This window comes from Agelaius phoeniceus, chromosome 12 (genome assembly GCF_051311805.1).
Source record: "Agelaius phoeniceus isolate bAgePho1 chromosome 12, bAgePho1.hap1, whole genome shotgun sequence".
NCBI classification, from domain to species: Eukaryota; Metazoa; Chordata; class Aves; order Passeriformes; family Icteridae; genus Agelaius; species Agelaius phoeniceus.
Window position 1 is genome coordinate 12,753,088 of NC_135276.1, and position 21,048 is coordinate 12,774,135.

The 21,048-nt window shown below is 39.4% G+C and overlaps 2 protein-coding genes across 2 annotated transcripts in view; both read left to right on the forward strand.

Annotated features, from left to right (window-relative positions):
• The window catches only part of LPCAT2 (lysophosphatidylcholine acyltransferase 2), a 29,564-nt gene extending 10,892 nt beyond the window's left edge, over positions 1-18,672 (forward strand). Inside the window, exons 6-14 of the mRNA XM_054640668.2 lie at positions 851-909; positions 2,097-2,131; positions 3,208-3,262; positions 6,379-6,461; positions 6,993-7,118; positions 8,205-8,358; positions 14,897-14,995; positions 16,675-16,816; positions 17,087-18,672. Coding sequence (XP_054496643.2) covers positions 851-909; positions 2,097-2,131; positions 3,208-3,262; positions 6,379-6,461; positions 6,993-7,118; positions 8,205-8,358; positions 14,897-14,995; positions 16,675-16,816; positions 17,087-17,298 — 965 coding nt within the window. The 3' untranslated portion in view covers positions 17,299-18,672. The remainder of the gene's footprint in view (positions 1-850; positions 910-2,096; positions 2,132-3,207; positions 3,263-6,378; positions 6,462-6,992; positions 7,119-8,204; positions 8,359-14,896; positions 14,996-16,674; positions 16,817-17,086) is intronic.
• On the forward strand, positions 8,371-12,393 carry CAPNS2 (calpain small subunit 2). The gene has a single exon (XM_077185055.1). It carries the CDS (start codon positions 9,866-9,868, stop codon positions 10,619-10,621), a length of 756 nt encoding a protein of 251 aa, XP_077041170.1. The 5' UTR covers positions 8,371-9,865; the 3' UTR covers positions 10,622-12,393.
• Positions 18,673-21,048: the final 2,376 nt, after the last annotated feature.

Here is a 21,048-nt window from a genome sequence, read left to right on the forward strand (position 1 = left end):
TTACTTCTCTGGTTTGTGCTGTTGTGTAGGATTCAAAATGTCTGTGACATATATGAGTAGTTAGTTGGGGGATTTTTCTGGGTACAGTTTTCATCTAGTATATTTACTAAGAAACTCAACTGTGATTGTTATGAGATGAATGTATGAACTTAGATGTTGTGCTTTTATCTCATCTAACAGGTGGGTTATCTTACATTCCTGTGAATTTTGCCATGCAAGACTTAGCAGCCAAGTTACAAAATGTCTTTGCATAGCACTTAGCAAGCCTGGACAACAAATCATTTTTAACAGAGAAACATTTTTCATTGCACCACTGATCATTAGATTGTTGTGCTGCCCTTCAGTTAAGAAAGGAGAGCAACATGACTTTAACTGTTTTACAGTGTCTTGGGTAGAAGTGTTAAAAACCATTATTCTGTGGCCTGATCCGAATCACTTGTGATGATCAGACCACAGAGTGATTTAGGAAATGCTTAGAAGCCTTGTGAGCATCTCATCCTTTGAAATTAATGCCCATCAGTGGGGAAATAATGCACAGAAAATGAGTTTGAACAGCCCAGGGATCTTAGGCAGCTTTCTCCTTGAGATGGAGCCAAACCCTTTTCTGTCCCGACATCTTGCTGGTTGTGCTGCTGATTTAAAATAAATAAAAAACCAAAAACCCAAGCTACAATACACATAAAACCCAAATCAAACAACAAACAAAAAACTGAAGTAGAACACTTCTCATTTTCCTTGTGTTTTAAAAAATGTCTCCTTCCAGGTACTGTTGTCTGAAATAAATCACTTAAAGCTCCCAGTTGCTGTATTAAGCTTAGTTGTAACAATTAGTTCTGATTTGTTGCTGCAGGTGCCTTTATTCCACGAGTCCCTGTCCAACCTGTGTTACTCCGATACCCCAACAAGCTGGTGAGCAGAACACTCCTCTCTTACTAACTAATAATACAGAAGGCAAAAGTCTGACTTAAGTGGTACCTACAATAAATACTTTGCATTGTCATTGAAGAATATTTTGTCCTGAGCTTTGGCATTGCTAAAGCTAAGCTAAGCAGCCAGGCTTTCCCAAGTGTGACCATGGTGTAGTTGCTATTCTGACTTTGAAAAATTACTGCAGGGCTTCTTAGCTAAAGGGGGAGACAGGAAAGTGTTGTGGCAGAAGTTGGAAACTTCCTGCAGTGCCACAGAGCCTGTACTTTGAAATCTAAAATGGACACAACTTCCCCATTAGTCATCATTTTCTGGTTAACCTCAAGATAGCCTTACTGCAAAAGGACATGTAAAGTTTCTGAACAGAAGCAAAGCTGAGCCATGCAGTACATCCAGCACCCCACCTCAGGAGAACAGCTTTGCAGATGTTCTTTTTGTGCAGCATTCCTTGTGCAGCTTCACTGTACTCTGCCTGTAAGGCTGGGACCTTTTCAACTTATTTTAAATTACCTGGTCATCCAACAAATCCAGGAAAGACCAAACTTCCACTTCCTAACGTTTTGTTAGGATTGGTTAATATGGTTGTTATTGTTATTTGCAAAGACTCCTTTGTGTAATCCTTTTACAAATGAATGTCAAAAGTGAATCACTCAAGGGGATTGGTGTTGCATTTCACTGATAAGATTTAAGGATCTGCCAGTACACACTGTAAAAACAATGTATAAGAAGTAATAAACACAGAGAGAAGGGAAAAAAAGAAAAACAAAATATCAAAGAAAAAGTATGGTAAATTATGCAGAAATGTCGTTAACTAAATGAGACATGTTTATGAGAATGCCTCTCTAAAGGGACTGCTAAGGCCCACTGACTAAGTCTTACCCATTTTTCTTTTCCCTGCTTCTGTTGTTTAGATCAAAGTGAATGATTTACAATACCTAACTAACTATAAATGTTATTCCCAATTGTTTATAAAAGTCTGCCATGCTTATTTCCAAATTTTTAAGGCAGGGAATCCTATTTGCCTTAACACCTTTATTTATTCTTACTATAGGCCTATAAAAACATCATCCAGTTTTACTAAACTTGGGCCTGTTTTAAATTGTAACTTACTTGCTCGCTAACTTTCATCTGGTTTTGTCATACATTTCTGTGTTTTGTTTTTTCCTTAGGATACTGTGACCTGGACATGGCAGGGCTATTCGTTGTAAGTTTCTTAATCCTGCTGAAAATTACATACAGAAATTTTTCCCCTGTTGCTAAACAGTCTGCCAAACAGATTCCACTAAGCCAAGACACATGTTCTTCTAGATCTGTTTTTATGAGGGGGAAATACCAGGGATAATGCTGTCATGCAGTAGATTTCGTATCTGAATGGCTAGAGAAAGGGTTAGCAAAGGAAAGTATTATCTCCAGTTCCACCACTCTTTTTTTTGTTTTTTAATTTTCTCCTGTTTCGCACATTAAATTAGAACAAAGGAAAGAAAAGTATTAAAGAACCTTCACAACTGCACTGAAAATATGTCTAGAAAATACTTTTCACTTTACAAACATTCATTAAAATGTGCATTTTCAGAATCCATATAGCACATTTTCATATGGAATATGTAGTGTGTCTAGGTACAGTAGTCCTGATTTGTAAAGATCAAGTGTGCATTTCTGCTTTAAAATCACAGTGAAAAGAGTAATTCAGAAGTAGAAGTGACTATGCTTATTCTCTTTAGCAGTTTCTTCCTCCCCCAAGTTTATCTGTTCATCCTAAAATTTGTGACTTTTTAAAAAAGCCCTGATGATCCTGACCCTACTGGCACTTCATTAACACTTCTGTGTAAATGTTACTGTAATTTGAAAAGTGACTAGCAAATACTAACAAATCCAATTCTGCATAATGAAGTTACTGGTCCTATTTTGCAGCTGAGAGAATAAAAGATAAAGTAAAGCTTCTTCTCAAAATCAAAGCTCTTAAGGTTTAAAATCCAATGTCCATGGACCTCCTTAAAGAGAGGGAGATGTTTTACTGGCCAAAGAGCTGTGCAGAATTGTTAATGAGCATGAGAGCAGACAATAAGTTGCCTGCCCTGTGAGCAAGCAGCAGCTGTATACAGAGGCCCTGTTAGAAAAAATGTGAAAAGTAACTTTTTGGGAAACTTCACTGCAAGGTACTTAAAAACCTTGCCTAGTACTAGCTTTGGTTTTTTGTGCTTTGAAATGTTTAATCTACTGACATGCAAATTCTTTTGTTTTAAATAAGTAAAATTTATTTTTCTTTGTCTTTGCCTGCAGTAAAGAGCTGTGCATAATGACAATGTGTCAGATCTTCACGAGAATAGAAGTTGAGGTAAGAATTGGAAATATTTTTGTATTAAGATTTAGCAACCAGGGAATTTCTGCTTTAATATAAATGCATTCTTCATATTATTAGTTATTTTTAGTGAAAAATAAATGTCTCAGAAACAAGAACAAGCATCATAGTAAATAATAGATTTAATTGGTTGTCCATATGTATGTATCATACTGATGAGTTTCTAAGACAGCTGCCAGAAATGACTTTATTTTTAGAGCATTATAAAATCACTGCTAATTATCACCACATGAAATGGTGATAATGTAAAAATGTTCTACAAATGTTAAAACCAAAAATTAACATACATTCTTTCAAAGGCAACAGCTTCTTTTTCCCACCTCCCCATTTCTCTGATCCCTTCAAAGTAACCTTCTCTTCCTCACCATCTCCCCAGACTGGACTCTCATAGATTTCTACAACTAAGAGCTCATTCAAGTACTTATGCTGAGCCTCATATAAGGAACCAGTTCCCTTGATCATTAAATCCACTGCACAGCACAGGGACAGGTGAATGACAACTGAAACAACAGCCACACTTCTTCATGTGAGCACCCACACTCTGACTGCTCCCTGCCAAAGAGGCAACTTTCAAAATACATTCCTTACCAGACCACAAAGGACTGTCAGTGTGGACTGAGGTGGTTTAGGAACCTGAGGAAGGGGAGAAAATGACATGTTTTGCTGTTTATTTGCAAAACACAGAATTTAGCAGAATCCAAAGCTTTATGAATATAAGCAGTGTTATTAATGCTAACAATTGGCAATCTAGTCTGTGTTGTGGAACAGTGAAATTAATTTTAAGGGAGCATCTTATTACTGTATAGTGCATGCATTAGACACATTTTTAGAGGGTGTAATCAAGAGACAATTCTCCTAATAATTTTGTTCAGTTGGGCATAACTATGTGATTTATATACATGGGAGCAAGGAACAATTAATGCAGCCCTTCCAATAGAAGGAAGAGCATTGTTTTCCCTACTTCAGAACAGAACTCAAACTTGTTTTTAAAAAAATAAATTTCATGTTCCAAGAGATGAAACTGAAACATGAAAAAATTTGCAGCCCAGCAGCGTGTGTCCCTAAAATGAAACTAATTTCTTAGCAGCAGTGCAAAAGCCTTTCAGTTTCTAAAAGGAGAAGGGACACATTCTCCTGTGGAAGGAGGGACTCCAGCTACTCTTTTTAGAAGTGGACATTTCTGTTGCTGTCCCATCCTGTGTGTAAGTAGCCTCCCCACTCCCACCAGTCCTGGAGTGCCTGTACCTGCTGTGCAGGAGCAGTGATGGGCTCCAGGGCTGTGTGTCCATGTCCAGTCCAGCTCTAACACACTGGGATATTGCACATGGAACTGAGCCTGGCAGGAAGTTTTAGGGCTGCAAAAAATACAGCAATTGGCAAGTTCTGTAAGAAGAGAGACTAAGTCACAAGGAGATCAGAGAAATATTTTTGCTGCTGAAAGAGGTGTGAGGAATTTTTTTACAGGACTGAATTTGACTGGGAAGATGTACTTGCCACTCTCCAGCAGAGCTGTGAGATCATGCAGCCACTGCAGGAGGTCAAGAAACCAAATTCTTGCTCCTCAACTGTTGTTTCTGGCAAACAGGTTTTATGAATAATTGTAGGGGGGGTTTTTGAAGGGGATGAAGGTGGTGTTTAAGCTGCCAGGAATTTACCTCAGCCTCAAGTGAAGTCATGACCACTGTCAAAGCCATGGCCATGTTTGCGTAGATAAACCCAGAGTTATGACTTCATCTCACCCAGGGGTGTCTGTCAGAGATTCCTGTGTGCTGTGTGCCTGTGCTTTCTCAGTTTAAGAGTTATGTGACTTCTGAATGGAGTTATAATAACCAGGGACCTATTCCAGACCTTGAACAAAGCTTGCAACTGCTTACAAAAGGAATGAAATCTCAAATATTCCTGTCAACAGCTGGACCTCTACTTTCCTTACAGGGGAGACAACTTTTAATTATAAACAGAAAATTTTTATGGTTATTTGACAGATAACCAATTCTATAAACTCACTGGTTTTAATCATAAAGAGAAAGCATTCCTTAAAAACAAACTTTAAATGTCTGCTCAGGAAAAACTGTGTTTATATGGGACAGTTAGCACTGTAATAATGCATCACCAGCACCTGCAGTATAACTAAAGCAACACACTGGCACATAATTAACAACTTTCCTCCAATGAACCATGAGCAGCACTGTATTTTGGAATCTTTATATTCTAGGAATTAAGGGCAGGGTGCAGAGCAGCAGAACTCAGATTAATGACAACCATAGCTGGGAAAAGGCACAGTAAACAGAGCTGTGAGCAAACACTGTAGACTGAAGTAGGAAGAGCAAAGCACTCCTACACACACACCACTTTGCAAACAGCTGCTGGTTCATGCCACAATAGATAATAGTTCATGCTGAGGCTGTTTTGGTGAAAAGGTGCTTCCAAGTTCTTACATAATAATACTGAATCCTCAATAGTAAGCAAGTTTCCATTTAGATAACTGGGGTGTTTCCTAGGTGTGGTGGGAGAGGGTTTGTTGGGATTTTTACCTTCTACTTAGAGTTCCAAAATTGTATCCAGTTAGTGTGCTACTTACAACACAGAACTATGATTCCTTAATGTTTTTGTCAGGGGGGAAAAATGTACAGAAAACGTATCAGTCACATGCTGACAGATAAAAGGTATGAGTTGGGACTACAGTGTGTATTTAAAAACACTAAAACTCTCTCACACACTAGTCTAATATATATCACTTAAAAAGGATCTCTGAAAAGAAGTATTCAGTATTTCAAGCTCACATTCTTACCAGTACAGCATTTAATCTTCTAAGTGTGTATTTATTATACTTTCCTTCTTTGGAGGGTTGATTGTACATCTTAAAGAAGCTTCTACCAATCCTTGAGAGTTTTGCAGTAAATCTCATTTGTGTGGGGAGGGCAGAAGAGCCTGAGCAGTTTCTGAGGTGGCTGAGACCTCTAGTGCCCAGTCCTTTCATTGCATGGCTGATGCTTTTCTCCTGTTCTCCCGCACTCAAAACACAAAGAAGAAATTGCTCATGTTCCTAATGAAGTGGTAACTATTGAATTGATTGGATAACTCATCCCTTTCAGTTTCTGCCTGTTCATGTTCCTACTGAGGAAGAAAAGAGTGATCCAATTCTTTTTGCCAACAGAGTCCGACAAACCATGGCAAAGTAAGTAACTGATCATCAGTAAAACCTCTGGGAACTGTTCTTTTATATCCAGCAATTCTATATACAGCCTAACCATAAAGTACAATTTAATCAAGTTCTGGGTATTACACATAGGAATTGCTCTAGATTTCCACTAAGAGGTGTCAAAATCCTATACTAAATTACCCCGATTATTTTTACATGGAACACAAAAAAGATATACATTGGAACATAGTATGTTCAATTCATAGAAAACTGGAATAAAATGATCTCTCCTTGCTTGGAAAGGACAAGTGGGTAGTGGTTTGTTCTCCAGCATTACTGGGCTGCATTTGCAAGACTGTAAATCTTAAAAGCTCATGGTGCTGCCATAAAGTAGTTTCACGGTGTGGTTTCACAGTTTCATGAAATGGTGTATATTGCTTTGGCCTACTTGCAGCAGTGCAAGAGTGAATTAACATTTGTTTTGCATATCAGAGAAGGGGAACTGCCTACAATAAGTTACTTTCATATATAAGAAATTGATCTTGATTTTCCTCAATTTTATTTCAGTGCTTTGAATTTGCCAATCACTGATCACACTTTTGAAGATTGCAGACTGATGATTTCAGCAGGACAGTTGACTTTACCCATGGAAGCTGGGCTGGTGGAGTTCACCAAAATTAGCAAGAAACTCAAGTAAGGAAGTTTTATTGTTTGGTAGCATAAATACTAAAGTGCTGCAGGTGTTAATGGCCATCTGCCAAAGGTTAAATAACCAGACTACAGACTTGGCCATGTGTAACATAGTGTATTTAAGCATACAACTTACATAAACTACAAGGAAATCAGAGATGAGGAAAATCCCAGTAAGGACTAATCCCAAGTAATTTTTGTTACCAGTGTTGCCAGAGAAAAGATTGTTCTCACCAAAGGGTGAGTAAAGCAGAGCAGTACCTATCTGAAGCCCTCAATAGTAATCTTGGTGGAAATTTAAATTGCTTTAGTGGTGAGGCACTGACAGCTTGTGGCAGGAAGTAAAAAGCCTTCTTTCCAGCCTGAAACTTCAGCTTACTGTTCTTAGTTTTACTGTGCAGCCATGTGTCACTAGTGATGTCAGTTTTTTCTGTCTGGATACAGTGGAATTTGAGGACTGAGCCATGTAACCATACTCCATCAAATAACCTGGCATGGCTGTGGTGAAATCTGAGTGTGTCCAATAAATCTTGACTTATTATTAAGTGCTATATATCAATTTATAGAATTCTATCTGGAATAGTTACATGGCAATCCTAATTATTCTTACCGAGGTGCAGTGGTGTTTTTTGCAGAGATCTGACATTCTGAGGCTCTAGCAATACTGCTGTTTGGGTAGAGAGCTTGCTAATAGAGCTGAGACCTGCTCCCTCTGTCAAGGAAATACTTACCCTAGAGCATGATGCAGAAAAATACTATTAGACCTGAAAATATGGTAATGAAAAGCTCTCTGCTGGAGCAGCCTAGTAATTGAACAGACAATTCCAGGTTTGGGAAGTTATTCTGTAGAAGTCAGATGTACCCAAGCATAGAACTGACTGCTTTTAATATTAATAACCAGACGGGAGCAGTCCTTAATTACTGATTTAAAGTAAAATATCTGGTCTGAAGTACAGCATTAGAAATGCTGTACACACATGCCCTGTTTGGCAGTTTTTCATCTTTGAACACTGTAATAACTCCTACTGAAATTCCATCTGTCCGAGAACTGCTGTATAGAAATATCTCCTCTCTCTCGTGTTTCCATAGCCTAAAATGGAATCATGTCAGAGAGCAGCTGGATACTTTTGCTGCTATTGCAAGTGCTTCCAAAGGGGGAAGAATTGGAATTGAGGAGTTTGCTGAGTACTTGAAGCTGCCTATTTCAGATGTCCTCAAAGAGCTGTTTCTACTTTTTGACAGGGTGAGTAATTGGTTAACTGACTTGTTGACAATATTTTGTTAGACATCACGTACCAAAACTATATTTATTATAATTCATTATGTCCAGCTTAGTAAATGCTTCTTGGTTAACAGTTTCTGTAAGCAAGGTAGGTGACTTATGGTTTTTTTCATAAGTTTCAGTGGAGAAAATATTCATTATTTTCTGCCTTGTGAGATGGCAGCCATCTGGCAGTATCAGACAATAATCTTCATGCTGGTAATAGCTGAATATTTTCCTTGGCCAACTGCAGATTTTGATCTTATGTACATTTTGATAGCTTAGTTAGCTGTTGTAATTAATTAGTTAATTTAAGGCAGAGTGAAGCTAACTGGAGTGTTCAGGAACACTGGAGTGTTCCTGCTGTGCTTGTGAATGCTGCTGTTAGACTCCTGTACAGGGACTCCTCTTGCTTCTCTCCATCAGTAAAGGGAGTTGTGTGTTAACATGATCATTTAGGCTTTACCCCTAGTCAGTGCTAATCTCTCCAATTTTCTTCTTCTCTCTGAGGATGACAAAAATGGCTCCATTTCTCTCTATACCAGAAGCATCAACGACTAGAGCAGAGATAGATTAATCTTAATTCTAGTCCTCAACTTGTGCTGCAGTGCACACAGCCTGTTGTCCTGCAGGTGCCTGTGGACTGGAGGTTTTCTGTTACCATCAAAGCTTTCCCAGCTCACCATCACTCTTGCTGATCAGTTAGCCTTAGCAGTACACCTGTCCTTGGGAGGCCATGGTATATGCTCATTAAAACTCTTTCAGGATCTTTCCACATAAAAAGCTTGTACAAGCTCTAAACTAGGAAAGAGTGAAATGTATTTCTTGAACTGCTGAATGCCTTGAAGCTCCTAGGTACTCATCCTTTTGTCATTCCTGCCTCCCCATCTTGGACCATTGGCTCCTGAGGCATGTAGTCTGAGTCCTGATGCACAGTACCTACATCAGAAATGTGCAGTGGCAACCAGAGAAATTAAAGGCTATCATACTCCTTTCACTTTCTGTATATGGTGCAACATCAATGACTAGAACTAGTAAAGTAATGCTCAATTCACTAAAATTTTGAGGCACTAAAAGATTGTGAAAACAAAGAAGTGCAAGGCTGCATTCGCCTTTAAGGACATCAGCACAACTGGGGAACAGTCAGGCTCATCTAACAGGGATGGTTTCAAATTGCTTCAGGTATGAGCACAAGCCTTCGGAGTCTTCTGCTTTGTGGGTTTCAACCTCATTATGTTTTTTCTCTAAAATGGTTTCTTCCTCAAATCACATAAACATAACAATGCAAAGAAGAAAAGAAATAGGGGTGTATTTCTGCCTGACAGAAACTAATGAGGCGTAACTGGCAGCCAGAAACATGCACAGACATGGTGAAGTCTAAGCATGCAGATAAGCTGTGTTTTACCCACGCCCAAGTCAGACACAAAACAGCTTCAGAGAGCTACAGAACACTGGATCTCTGAGTAACTCATTTCAGAAAATCTTCACGATGTTCCTTGCTAAAGCTTTGCTGAGTGGAGGAAGTGGAGGAAGTGGTAGCAGTCGTGGAGGAAACCTTGTACGTGGCCTTGGAGGGCTCCTGACAGGAGGTGGAGGTGCAGGGAATATTGGAGGACTTGTTGGAGGTCTCGTCAACCTTATAAGTGAAGCAGCAGCTCAGTATAATCCAGAGCCACCTCCACCTCCTCGCAGTCATTTTACAAATGTGGAAGCTCAGGAGAGTGATGAGATCAGACAATTTCGTCGCCTGTTTGCCCAGCTGGCTGGAGATGATATGGAAGTGTGTGCCACCGAGCTAAGGGACATCCTGAACAAAGTCCTCTCCAGACACCAAGACCTGAGGGCGGATGGCTTCAGCCTGGACACCTGCCGCAGCATGGTCGCCGTCATGGACAGCGACGCGAGCGGGAAGCTGGGCTTTGAGGAGTTCAAGTACCTGTGGAACAACGTCAAGAAGTGGCAAGGTGTGTACAAGCAGTATGACACTGATCAGTCAGGCACTATTGGGAGAGCCCAGCTGCCCAGCGCCTTGAGGGCTGCGGGGTTCCAGCTGAACGAGCAGCTGTGCCAGGTGATCGTGCGCAGGTACGGCGCCGAGGACGGCAGCATGGACTTCAACAGCTTCATCAGCTGCCTGGTGCGCCTGGACAGCATGTTCAGGGCCTTCAAGTCCCTGGACCAGGATGGAAGTGGCCACGTCAGAGTGACCATTGAAGACTGGCTGCAGCTGACCATGTATTCATGAAGGCGTGCAAAGAAGAGGCTTCGTGTGGAAGATACGCCTGGATGACTACACTGCTCTGCTACACTGCTCTGGTCTTTGCCTGTAGTCTGTAGCAGTGGACGGCTCAGCTTAGAGTGTAGTGATTCCTCTTGTGCTTGCAGTAGTCTGCTTTTCTGAGGGGTTTCTGTAGGTTGTTGATTGGGCAGTTGCATAAGTTAAGAAAATTCTAAACTCTAAGGTTAGGGAGTATATTGGAAGGATCGAAGCTTAGTTACTGTTTCATGTAAAGTAGCTTGTATACTAGTATAGCTATTTTGTTAAAAAGCTCCTAAGTTCAGTGTTGATGTTGATGTTGCTGTTCTGATTTGTCAGCAGTCACTAAGCTGGAATAAAGGCTGTTTGCCTGAAGGCAGTCACTGGTAGAGTCTTGTGCAGTTATTTCTAACAAGGGGAACAACATTAGAGTTGCAATAACTGTAATGATCAGTGAACTTACATAATCATTCAATTTCCTTTCTACTTCTGCTTTTTCATGCTTGGCTGCTGAAGCAAAGCCTCAGTTTTACTGCCAGTTCTATCTGGTGGCCAGGACAAAATTGAAGACTTGTATGAGGCTACTTCTGCAATGATCTCCTTCCTACAGTTCCATGAACTAGTCTTTTCTCTCCTTCCTTCAAGCCTAAACATAGTTATAAAGCAAACAACTTAAAATACTACATTTATATTTAGAGAAACTTGAAATAATTATGCAGTCACATAGCAGAGAGAGAGCCAAAGTCAACCTTTGGCTATCTGAGTGAAATTTTATCAGAGTGCAGCATCCCACTCAAGGTAGTTATGCAGTTCTGGCTAAGATGTCAACTTCTGAGTAAAAAAATAAAAGGAATAACATGAACTGTCAAAAGTGCATTTCTTTGAATTAAGGATTACATTGTTGATCAAAGCTCTTGCACAAGGCAGATTTCTTGGCAAGGCTCTGCTGCTTTAAACGAAAATTGTCTTGGGTGTGTGTGAGCTGGCTGGAATGTGAAAGGAGGAGTTAAATCGGCAGCCTGGCACTAGAGGCAGTATCCAGATGTGAGAGAGAGCCTCTCTCGAATGTCCCTGCCCTTCCCCAGGGGCACAGCAGTGATTCATTGAGAAATACCACACAGTACCTGCAGGCTATCTGCATATTAATGGGATGCTATGGTTTGGTTTGATTTGGTCTGTTAATTTCCATAGGTTTGATTTCTAAATCTTGCACTTAGCAAATAGTGTTTTTCAAATTGATGAGGTATCCTCCCTGGTAAACTTGCAGAAACCTTTTACTTGAAACTAACTTAAAATTTGTGCCCAGATTTTTTTCCTCCTGCGCTTTGTCTAATAGCAAACAGAAAAATATTCATACTATCCCAGAGAAAGGAGGCCAGTTCCTTCCTAATGGCATTCAGCCTCCTCCCAGGTCTTCAGTGGAAAAGCACTCAGTTATCCATTGTGCCATGTAGTGCCATTTGGGCTCTGAGTAATAGAAAAGTGAAGAGGAGGTAAAGTGTGATATCCTCCTCTAAAGTATTGGTGCAGTAATACTTTATACTGCATCTGGCTTGCAGTCCATGTGCAAATCTAAATATACTTATGACAGTGCAACTTTCTTGTTTTCCAAAGTCTAAGATTTACTGGATTATATAAAAAACCAACAACAAAACCCCAGTTACCACAGCATGCTATAGAGAAAATAGTAGCAAAAAATTGGCTTCCTTAAAGAAAACAAGAGTTCTTAATTATGTTTTGATTGCTTTGTGTAGCATAACTACAAATACCCACGTTCTGATGTTCTACTTTACCATGTAGAGAACTGAAGCTTAGCTCACACATTGCTTCCTTAAAATATTCTTGGGTGCATAGGCTGCAAACACAGTTAAATATGCATAGAAAGACAATTGCAGTGATGTTACACAAGCACCTAAAGTTTTCCTGTATTTTCAGTTTAACTTCCATTTCTTTTCCCAGGCAGCAACCCCATCATTTCTCCTTAACCAGAATGCCAGAGCATTTGGAAGTTAGCCAGCATCCTAGAGTTTAGTAGAACTAGTTGCAACATGATCTTGCAAGCATAGTAACTTTATTTCCTACTAAAATGGCTGGAGTTCTGTCTATCAGACTGCACTCAGTTTTGATTACTGAGTTTTCACATTCTAATGAAAGTAATGTAACTTTTTTTTGTCTTTTTTCTTGTCATATTTCCATGTGCAGCCACAACTGTGTTAACTTCTTTCAGAAGTTGTTCGTAATTAAATTATTTTAAATTATTTTACTTCCCAGTTCTTTTACTGTGATGCATATTCTTAGCTTTGAAAATAAATTTTAAAAATATTCTAATCCCATCAAACAATCCTTTGCTAAGAATACAGTCTGCAAAACTGTCCAAAAATAATATTCTATGGAGCTTTGAACAGTTATTATCTGCACTGTCGCTTCAGTTGTTTTAAGACTTTATGTTTGTAATGTTACACTTTAAATTTAGATCTCTTACCTCTGAGAACCACAGTGTGAAGAAAATACTGAAAGTCAAACTCTGCACCACAATGAGAGCACAGATTTGTAAATAAAACAACGTGTATGGGACAGCATTGTCCTTTTCTAATGATTAAAAACTGTCAAAGTTATAACCCTTAGACACCCATGAAAGTAACTTGAAAGTTCATATCCTTCTCATATCTTTGCTCAAAAGTTTACCTGAAAGTCACAGGTTTATGAAGTACAAGATGTTCAAAATCAATCAAAAGATCAATCAAAAAGATTGGTTAGACCATCAATATAAAGAAAATAGCAGTTATCTATGCAAAAGAGTCCTGCATTGGTTTTGAAGGCTCAATAAAATTATATCTTAGGGGTTTTAAAATTTGTGAAATAGCTTGATGATGACAGGTTAGTAATACTGATTTCATTATATTATTACACATATTTTGTTAGTCAAGAACTATCTGAAAATCTAAATTCAATTACTAAAATCCCTCTTTCATAGCACCAAAAATTTTCAAAGCAGTCTACAGGGCAGCCTTAGCTCCCCTGGCATAATGTACTGTTCAGCAGCAGAAAACCAAGAGTAGAAAGGTTTAAGGTTGGTATTAATGTCCACTCAAGTGGACATTAGAAGCTGGTAGGAGAGCCAGAAATAGAATCCTGGTCTGGCTCTTTGCTGCAGATTTACCCAGCTGACCACCCCTCACTCACTTGGCTGGAAAAGTTTTGTGTTGTTCTCATACATAGGGATTCCGCTTCTTAAGAAAATGTTTCTCTTGTTGAAATGCAAAACATATTATCCACAAAGGGAACTCTGCTTTACACTTCAGTTTGCTTTCAAAACATTTTTGATGAATGCCCTTATTGTGAATATTCAAAACAATGTCTACTTGTCAACTCTATTATGCTGTCATTACCTGCTCTGTGTCCCACCATGTAAGTTTTGCAGGTGGCTTTTGCCCAGACAGATGTTTCCCAAAACACTCAAGAAACTTCCGGTGTGGTGACAGAAACACCACTGACATAAGCATAGATTTCATCAGGCATCTGTCATTCTCCTTAATGTAGTGCAGCTTACACAGAATTAATCACAAATCCCATCAAAGCAAGCTTCAAATGTTTTGTTGATGTAACTTTGTAGTTAACACATTGAAATGTTTGTTCAGATCAAAACTGGAATTATTACAGAGGCTGTTTCAATTAATTCCTTGCCTTTCTGGCTTAAAAGGTAGGACAGTGCATTGGCTTCCAAATAGCATGTAGGGCAGTGCATAGGCTTCAGAGGAAAGCTTAAGATGAACCAGGTAGATGTGGTTGTCCTTTCACTGACATATATTTTATTGCTGAAGGTTCAAACTCAAAACAACGTCCTCACTCTCATCCTGTTGATTCTGCTTTGTCTTTCATTGGTCTCTGAATTTCAGCAAGTGCCAGCGCTGCATGCTCTGCTACAGTTACCTCAAACATGTGGATTCCAGTTATTTTTAGAGCCTTCCTGAAGGCCATGTATTAAAGAAAAAACTTTAGGTTGTTTTAAATCTTTGTGTTTTGTTTGTTCATAAAATAGAAATCCATACCCAGATTGTAGCTATTGAAAGCATGTATGTTGCTACTCCAGCCTCAGTATGGCAGATCTAGTGAGCTCTTAGGTTTTTTTCCCGGGAAGAACAAAAACCTCCCTCGAGTACTGTAAACTGTCTTAGTGCATGTGTTGTGTTTGATTCCCAGAAGAGCTTTTAAAGTGATTTGCAGTATTAACTCTAACTGCTGCCATGCATGTTTGGGTTACAGAATGGAGATGGCACCATTGACTTCAGAGAGTATGTAATTGGTCTGTCTATCCTTTGTAACCCAGCCAACACAGAGGAGACTATTCGGATGGCATTTGAGGTAAGTTCAATTTAGTGTAAATCTACAAACCTGACAAATCAACACTGACTGTAAGTCTGTTAGCTTTCAAATCATAAGTTTATTGCTTCAATCTGTTATGCAAATGTGAGTAATTCTCTTAAATCAATTGACATTTAGAGTGTGAAAGGGAGGGGAAGAATTGCAGGCATCATAGAGAAGAGTTTCAAAAGCCATCTAAAGGCACTAATGAATATGTAACTTGGCAGGCTAACTCCAAAAATGATTCAGCAGCACTTGTAGTTTTTTTTGCCTGAGGTTTTTTCTGCTGTGATTCTTCAATGTCACAATAGATGGAGTAATATCCTCTTGTGGGTCAAGCTTCACTAGAGTCATTGTTCTTAACAAAGAGGAGGAATAAAAAAATCCAGGGCTGTTCAGGACTGGCACATTGAAAACTGGGCTGCATCTAAGAGCTGCTAGCTTGTCCTCTGGTGCCCTGATAGTACAAGCAGTAAAGGAGCAGTAGCTCCTTTCACATCTCAGGTACATGCAGACAATACATGACCAGGCATGCCCATGTTGTGAATCCTTGGCTCTTTTTTTAGTAGCTCTTTGACACAGATCCAGTTGTTTTACCCGTTAATCTGGTTTTATGAACTGTACTGAACAACATATTGAGATACCACTCATGTTCATTGTAAGCTGGATGCTTCCTAGTATTGATGAATACTTGGGAAGTACCAGAGATTTTTTGGCAATCCATTATATCCAATGGCTTCTTTTCAGATAAGCACTAGAGCTTTTCAAGGTGATTTGTTAATTTTTGGGGATGTTTTATCAGTACAGGTTCCAATGAAGAAGAAAGACTAGCAGGTATTGTTGCTGTTCTATTGTGTTGCTTCCTAGACTATACTGTTCAGTATGTTAACAGGTGTGCTGATTATAAAATCAGTAATTTGTTTTAATTTCCAGTTTCAGCACAAAACAACTCATTTAGCTGGTTAAAGCCTGCTTCAGTCTAAAATGGAACTGTGGGTTCCTTTTGCTACTTGTTTTCTGTGCTACTAAATGTCTTTTCTTTCACAATGGCAAAGTTTGCCTGTAGCAAGTATTTAAGAATTACAGCCATCCATCCCTTGTATTTCTCCAGGGGTGATTCATAGCAGATGGTTACTGTCACTGCACTGGGCAGGATGGGATGATCAGTGTACATCAACTGCCTGCATTCCAGGAACCAAAATTCCTTGTTAATTACAATAACATTAATTATTAATTCCTTAGTGAGTGATCAATCACATACACTAAAATTTAGGTATGTCAGAGCATAAACTATGATAGCAAGTTTAATCTGTCAGCAGATATGCTATAACCTAACAAAAATGGAGACTAAAACCGAAGATGTTCCAGTATTAACTGGCTGAATCCAGTAGACTCTTAGCATAGCTCATGGTGGCAATAAACATACATCTTTGTTTATGTTTTATCAGTGAACCAACGCTGTGAGGTTTGTTTGTTTGTTTTGGCAGAATGTTCTATTCCAAGCTATATCATGGGCATTGCTCTGCAGTGTCTGCTTAGTCTTATTCCAGGCTCTTCAAATCCCAGGCATTGTTCACAGAGCTGCTGAGTGCTAGAAAGCCACGATGAGTGGCTAATGTGCACAGAGGGTTCATAGCAAAGTGATGCCAAAGTATTTCTGCCCATTTTGTCTCTTCCAGCTCTTTGACATGGATGAGGATGGCACTATAACAGAAGATGAGTTTGCTTCTATCATTCAGTCAGCACTGAGGCTGCCTGAGCTTGATGTTTCTGTGCTCTTTAAAGAAATAGATGCAGATGAAACCGGGAAGCTCTCGTATGGTAAGTTACATCCTTTTGTTAGAAAGAATTCTCTGATTGTCATATTGACAGGGGGTTTCATTTTTTAATTCCCTCAACGTCCCTGATGGTTCTCATACTTTGTTTCTGGGGAGAGCTGTTGAAGCACAGACTTAGATACTTCATGTGATATTCCTGTGTTTTCTTAGAGGGAACTAACTTGAGATCAGCTTCAGTAAAAGAAGCAGGCATTGAAATTTTCTTTGATTCTATTGCTGCATTATAGTATCTGTGTTTTTTAATGTTTTTCAGAGGAGTTCAAGAACTTTGCACTCAAGCATCCAGAATATGCTTCATTGTTTACTACATACATAGATCTACAGAGACACCAGTTAGGTATGTTTGAGGAGCATAGCACTGAGCCACCAGCCCTGATCTCAGAAACAACACCACTTGCAAGAAATAAAGTCTGTCCAGAAGGCAGTGAAGATAGCTCAACTACCTCTGACAAAAAAGATGACTGAGAAGAGTTAAATAATTCAGCTCTTGAATTCTACAGAATTTTTTTCCCCAGCTGTTCATAAGCACAACTGATGTAGAGATGGAAGTTACAACTTAAAAAAAGCTTGGTTTTTTTGTTTGTTTGTTTTCATATCAGAATGAGTTATTCCTGTTTGATTTTAAGGGAAAAACCACTGTTCAATCCTTGATGTCAGTATCACAGTACTGGGAATGTTGTTCAGTGTCTTCCAAGTTCATGCTTCCACAAAAGTAACAGGTGTGCTAAGAGGGGTACGAGGCTCCAGCACTGCAGTGACCTCTCAGAATGGAGACTGAGGAGTCCACTTGTCTCAAAACAAGTGGTATTTTTGGTGCTGCTCAATTCCTCTACATCCCCAACATCACTTAAGGGAAAAAAATTATGCTAGAGTGTTATAATTTGCAATATCACTTAGCTATTCTCAAGTTTCTGAAACACACAAATGAGTAACAGGAAGCTGAGAATTTAAGATTTTGTTTTTTGGCTGTCCTTGGATTGCCCTTAACTCCTTAGGAACCAGAAAGCTTAAGCTTCTGAACAAGACATGCTGGTTCACTGTCGTCAACAAAAACCACTTTAGGCCTAAAAGCTGGTGGCAGATGGAAATGGCTGCACTTCTAGCAACAAAAAACAAATTGCAATTCCAAGATAGCAGCTTACAGTCTAGAGGAAAATGCAGACAGTAAGACCTAAGAATTAATTGACTATTTCAAAATAAATACCATGTTGTTTACTGTAAAAACTGTTCAGAATCACATTGGGAGGAGCATTTCAAACTTCAGCATATTTTTTTTATTCTCGCAATTATCAACAGAGGAATGTGACCTTGTTCTGCAAAGCTCAAAAGGCAAATATGCTGTCCAACCTTAGTTCTAGTACTTAGTATCTATCTAAAGCTGTCTCCTAGAAACCATATTTGCATTACTGTGCCATTACTCAGTGTTCTTGGGGCTTGGTTCAAAACCAAGCTCTTTCTAGTCAATTATTTGAATATATTTTGCCTCCGTCCTCTCTAGTGCACTGGAAATTGGGCCTTTACCTTTTTCCATCCTTTATCAGAATGCACTTTATGCAGTATTTAAAATATATAGCTATTTAGGCAAATACTTCTCAATAAAAACTTAGAAGGGATGAAATGAGAAGATATTTTCAAATTATAACTGAGATGAGCAAAGCCTAGACTGTCTAGTACCAATAATAACCAACTTTCAGCAGGTTTTCATATATGAACCTCTGCCTCTAAGTTATTGCTTGCAGTCTGGCCACAAGTTCATTGCCATGTTTTACTTTCTCTGTTTATAATTGTGCCTCTCCTGATGTTTCATGTGCTTAAAATAAATCTATATTTTTTAAAAGACTTTACTTGAGCAGCTGAGTCTTTTTATTTTTAGTACAGTGGGAAGAGTACTTTGTCTACCATGAGGGGCTGGGGGGAGTTTCCAGGAAACCATGCTTAAGATGTCTTACCTAGGTAAACTCAGTGCAGCCTGAAATTGTCATTTTCAGTTCTTTGTATGGTGGCACTTTGCTTTATGGTAGCACTGGAAGAGCAGGACAGGACCAATACTCTTCCAAAGATTTATTTCTGGTGGCTACCTTGACAAGAGGGATTGTGATATAAAGGTCTGCAAATCCATGGAGAGAGAGTGCCATTTTTTGATGGAAAATAAGGTGTCACCATTTACATGTAAAATGGATGATCTCAACCACAGTTGAGATGGAACAATTATGGCTTTGAGTATTGTGAACATTAGGAGAGTATTTTCTCCCAGTTAGAGAAGGAGAAGCAGGAATACAGTTAACTGGAATTCATGTTAATTCTTAGCAAGGATGCTTTTACCTAGCATGTTAACCAAAGTCTCAGCTTTTCAACCAGCACTAATCTCTTCAAAGATGACTTCTATTCCAACCAGCAAGAAAAAGATGGGTGGGCAAAGATGACAAAGGAAAGCACTTAAAGGTCTTGGGATGCAAAGGCTTCCCTACACACACTCCTGCTGAATCCAGCCACATTTAGCACCAGGAGCTGTGCTGTCCAATAGCACAGCAGGTTTAGAGATTTTATAAAAATCTGCAAGTCACACAAGCCCTTTGCACTTACAGCTAAAAATATTATGCATATAAATCTACCTATTCCTGTAGTTAGAGGAAAGGCCACAAATGGGTTTGGTATGTAGCAGTGATTCAACCATGCTCTGAAGAGAAATTAGCTAAACACTAGAGACACTAACTCAATATACACACATCTGCTGGGTGTGCAGGAAGGGAATACATTAATTTCTAGGCATCATCGTGCCTCAGGGAGCTTTTAAAAGGACCAAACTAAAAGCAGTCTGCAATAAACAGGCATTACATTAAGTGGTAGAGCAGGAACTAAACAGAAGGAGAAGGTTAAAAATACTAAAGAGAAAAGGGCTCTCAATCAGGCATTGAGGGATGACACTTTCTGCCTCTGACTTCCCAAGGTGTAAATTCATAAGTCTACAGGCTGCTTTAGGATCATTGTGAGTCCTGCACTGCAGAAAGGATATTTGGCCCATGTCACCATAGAAAGCATCATTTATTGAACCAGGACCTCTCTGTCTTGCTTTGACATGGATTTGATGATAAGTTCTTCATGGATACAAAAATAAGACACTTTAAAGTGTGCAGAAACTCCAGCAATCTTTAACAGCAACAAGACTCAAACAAGGACAAGTCTATTACAAGAGGGAAACACAACTTATTCACAAGAATACAGACTCATGGGATGCTGTTATTCATGAGGTTTGATAACTATGTACACTATGAATAAATATCATTTACAATTTTAAATCTAGGCTCTTGTTTCTGAACACATGAAAGGCAATGGTGGGTCACCTAGAAACGTGAACCTTTTTTGTACACCCTGGAACAAAAAAGACACAAATACTATAAGTTTAAGAAGGTGAATTAATAGTGTCCTCTGGCCACACCAGAGGTTGATTTCTGAGACAAAGATCTTTCAATCCAAGAAAATTAAAACTATTTGTACTTCCTTTGCTACATCAGTGTTACTGCCTAAATAAGTGGAAACAGAGATGACACATCCAGGTTTCATGTCAGGTTATACCTCTATAAGATCTGGCACTAAACTGCCAAAATCACATAATTCCTGGCTGGTTGCTGTCCATCAGAACTATGAGGAGTAGTAACACTTTGATAGAAAGCATCTGAAAATGGCTCTCCTCACAGTCAGTAACTGGGCAGCACTAATCAGGCTCATCAGCATCAGAACAAGTGAGGTGCCAAATCATATTGCACAATATTCCTGTGAGAGTTACATCCTCTTCCCCCACCAGCTTGCTCCATGGGGATGCAGAGGAGGCAAAGCTCTGTGATTCCTGAATGGTTTAAAGGGAAACTCTGCACAGCAGCTGTGTGCTCTGCCCATTCTTCCCCTGTCAAGACCCCAGCAGGACTAAGAGCCCCAGGAGTCCAGCCAAGGGCTGTGTTGTGGGACAGCTCTACTGACCATTCATGGAAGAGCTGCACAGGGCAAGGGCTGCTTGGCCATATCTGCCATCTCCCTTGCAATTCCATCTAAAACAAAGTATTCCCTGGCTATCACAAGTCTGAGAACCATTTGTCAAGACCTTGCTTCTATGGTGGTCAGCCCACCAGGGCCCTGTTCCTGGGTAATTCCTCAGGCATCATGCCAGTGCAAATAAATACACCATTCTGCCTGAGCAGGCTCCTCTTGCACAGGTGCCAA